Source organism: Hordeum vulgare, chromosome 2H (assembly GCF_904849725.1).
Source record: "Hordeum vulgare subsp. vulgare chromosome 2H, MorexV3_pseudomolecules_assembly, whole genome shotgun sequence".
Classification (NCBI taxonomy): Eukaryota; Viridiplantae; Streptophyta; class Magnoliopsida; order Poales; family Poaceae; genus Hordeum; species Hordeum vulgare.
Genome location: NC_058519.1, coordinates 494,759,497 through 494,762,920, shown reverse-complemented (window position 1 = coordinate 494,762,920; position 3,424 = coordinate 494,759,497). Strand labels below are relative to the sequence as shown.

General features: G+C 50.9%; 1 protein-coding gene across 1 annotated transcript; it reads left to right on the top strand.

The window, feature by feature from the left end:
* The first annotated feature begins 1,830 nt into the window (after positions 1–1,830).
* LOC123430331 lies at positions 1,831–2,515 on the top strand. The gene is made up of 2 exons (XM_045114198.1): positions 1,831–2,126; positions 2,223–2,515. The coding sequence occupies exons 1-2, from the start codon at positions 1,924–1,926 to the stop codon at positions 2,425–2,427; spliced, it is 408 nt and encodes a 135-aa protein (XP_044970133.1). The 5' UTR covers positions 1,831–1,923; the 3' UTR covers positions 2,428–2,515.
* The last annotated feature ends 909 nt before the right edge of the window (positions 2,516–3,424 follow it).

Sequence of the window (3,424 nt, the reverse complement as noted above, 5' to 3'; positions counted from 1 at the left end):
GATTGGTTTTCCTTCTCGGAAGCTTACGGTGGACTTCTTGGTTTCGGCCGAAGGCGGTGGCGATGAAGGGACTTTCTTTGCAAGGCGAGGTTGTTGTGTCTACCGTCCTCTCCTTGGCAACATGTTGTTCTAGTCCCTACGGGCTAAGGGGTGAGTTGTACTACTTGTCGACGGCTCGGTGTCCTAGGAGCCCGGACGAGAGGATAGGGAGGCCCTCATCGGAGGCATGGGCGGACAGTCGCACGACGGTCTTGAACTCTCGGGAGTTGACGATGCATGGTTTTCCTCCGACGGCGGGCTACTCCATTATCGTAGTCGCATCGATGGCATGATCTAGAATTGTCGTTGTCCTCGATTTCCTAGCTTGTTCTAGCTGTATTCAGGCCAATTAGCGTTTCGATAGCACCTGTATCCTTTTGTCGTTTATTTTTTCCTTCATTTTCGTCTATGGTGTAACGGTGGTTGTAATGCTTGGATGTTGCTTCATTATTAGCTCATAAAGATGGAGAAAACTATTTTTGTCGTCATAAGGGTATTTAAACACTCCTCTTTCACAAAAAAAGGACAACACACCTCAAAATCCTTCATTAATATTTTTGGGAAACGTTTCCCATCGACACGTCGGCCAAACCTTTCGGACGGTCTCGCCCACTCGCGCTCCTTCCAACGAACCAACTAGCGACACGTATGATGTAGCCCAGCTCGTGTGTTTCTTCCACCTCACGCATCTTCTTTTTTCTCTCTCTCCCCGTCGAACATGGTGCCCTCCGCTTTGTCCGCTACTCCTCTGCTTCTCCGCTCCCCCCTTCTTTGCAGCACATAGCCGCAACTCTGGCGACCCTTGACTGGACGACGGCTGAGGCATCGCAAAACCCACTGCATGCCCTCATGCTACAATCTCTGTCAAAAAAAGCTTCAAACCCAGATGAAAAAGCTTCAACCAGGCATATAAAAAGCTGCAAGGGGTCATCGCCATGGCGGAATGCTACAACCATTGACATAAAATGCTACAACCATTGATGAAAAAAGCTGCAACCAGACATATAAAAAGCTACAAGCGGTCATTGCCATGGCGGAATGCTACAAGAGTTGACATAAAATGCTACAATCGTTGATGAAAAAGCTGCAACATAAACAATAGAGAGCGTATTAACCGAGAGCTGCTAAAAGATAATAGTTCCAACCCTTGATAGAAAAGCTTCGACCGTAGAAGAAAAAAGCTCCAGCCACTGAGAGAGAAAGCTGCAACCATGCACTACACAATCAGAAAAGTTGCAACCGTTCTAGAGAAAGCTTCAACCGTATGTGTGAAAAGCTTCAACCAGCTTCAGGGAAAAAGTTTTGACTGCCGGCAGCCTCTGCTACAAGCAACGAGCTTGACAACGATGGTGAGATGGGGCGACGGGAAAAGGACCCCTCGACAGCCCGGGGGGTGGGGGTTGTAGTTTTTTGGACGAGAATGGCCGACAAGGTGCTCGCGTTTGTTGGCTCTGGAAGGACGACGACCGGCGGCGAGGACGTCCAGCGAGAGGGGGTGGCGGAAGAAGGACCCCTCGACCGCCAGGGGGCAGGAGGGAGAGGGGAGGGGTGGGGAGCGCCGCTGCGCGTTGGACGAGGATGGCCTGCGAGATGCTTGCATTCGTTGGCTCGAGGTTGAGGATGAGAGAAGATATCCGATGGTCAAGGGATCTCCAATCTGACGGGTGCGCTGCGACCAGCACGGCTGCGCTCAGTACTGCTATTTTTTTTTCAGAAGGACGTGCGTGCGTGTGGAGAAGATAAGAGATGAGTGGGCCTAGACTTTTCTATCAGTAGAGAAAAACGTGGGCCACTGATCGGCAATAGAACCGAGAACCTTCCCTTCGCCGCCTAAAATCTGCACTACACTAGAGTACACCGGCCCAGAGGACTCATCTCAAAGGAATGGCGAGCCCAATGGTGGCGGCTCCAATCCGCATCAACAGCCTCAGATACGCCCCTCCTTCCCCAGCACCCAGAGGACGGTTCGTGGCGGCGAGGGTGAGGGCGTCGGCGGAGGCGATGGCGACGGAGAAGCTCGGCGTGAGGGTGGAGCGCAACCCGGCTGAGTCCCGCCTCTCGGAGCTCGGCGTCCGCCAGTGGCCCAAGTAAGCCCCGCCCGATCGCTTCCGCTTAGTAGATCTTTCTTTCTTTTCCTGTCGGGGCATGGGCATCGACGGTGATGCGATGGCGGCTGGCCGCAGGTGGGGGTGCGAGAAGAGCAAGTTCCCGTGGACCTACTCGGCCAAGGAGACATGCTACCTGCTGCAGGGGAAGGTGAAGGTGTACCCGGACGGCGAGGAGGGGTTCGTGGAGATCGCTGCCGGGGACCTGGTGGTGTTCCCCAAGGGGATGAGCTGCACCTGGGACGTCACCGAGGCCGTCGACAAGCACTACAAGTTCGAGTAGCTCTAGATTGAGGTATTTGTAGCCGGATTGTGTGATGCTCGACTGAATCTCTTCTCTTGTCGTGGAATAAAAACGCCGGATTAGTGGATTGTGTTTGTCCAACCTTCTCTGTGGCGTGTTCATGGCTGGGCTCCAGAGCTGGAAGCAAACAGTGTATCATCCGTCTTATGTTTCAGTGATCCCTTGCCCTGCACACCTGTGTCTACTTGATCATGATGTGCATATTCGCGATAAGAAGACTAGGTAAAACCCTGAAACGCACTGGCCAACACCACATATAGCACTTGGAGGATATATCTACTTGTCATCTATCCATATATGATCAGGATTCAGGACAATACTATAAGCAATCCTTGATTACTTTACTGATTGAGCAGCCAAAGGAGGACTGACAGTCTGAAGTTTGAGTGGCTCTCTGAATATCGCATTCATCGCGCTGAGCATTTCCTTGGGCGAGGAAAATCCGTCCGTCTGACAGTAGAAAAAGTGACTTGTCCTACAAAACCTCCAGAACACCTCCTTGCATGGCCTTGGAGCAAGACGCTCTTCTCTGACGACCACCCTCAGCAGGTCTCGCCGACACGACCTTAAAGACTCTTGTATCGCCTCTTGAGCGGCTTCTATGGATATGGAACCACCACTGTGAAGAACAAGCAGAGATATGATGTTCAGTTTACCATCGCTGGACTCCCTCTGCAACAAGTACTCCCTCCGTCCCAAATTTCTTGTCTTAAACTTGTCTAGATATGAATGTATCTAGTCACACTTTAGTATTTAGATACATCTATTTCTAGATAAAGCTAAAACAAGAATTTTGGGACGGAGGGAGTAGATCACATGAATTACCCAGTGTCAAGATTAATCTGCACGACAGTGCTAATTTACTGCTATGAATAGTACTCCCTCCGTAATCAGTGATCTGAACAGTCTTATATTAGTTCATAGAGCGAGTATTTTCATAGACCGGAACGAAGAATACCTCGAAGCCTCGAGTGTC

Bases quoted from the DNA above. Each gene is read 5' to 3' on its own strand.
- LOC123430331 (XM_045114198.1), top strand. From the start codon at position 1,924: ATGGCGAGCCCAATGGTGGCGGCTCCAATCCGCATCAACAGCCTCAGA. The intron at 2,127-2,222 runs GTAAGCCCCGCC...GGCTGGCCGCAG, and splicing joins GGCGTCCGCCAGTGGCCCAA to GTGGGGGTGCGAGAAGAGCA.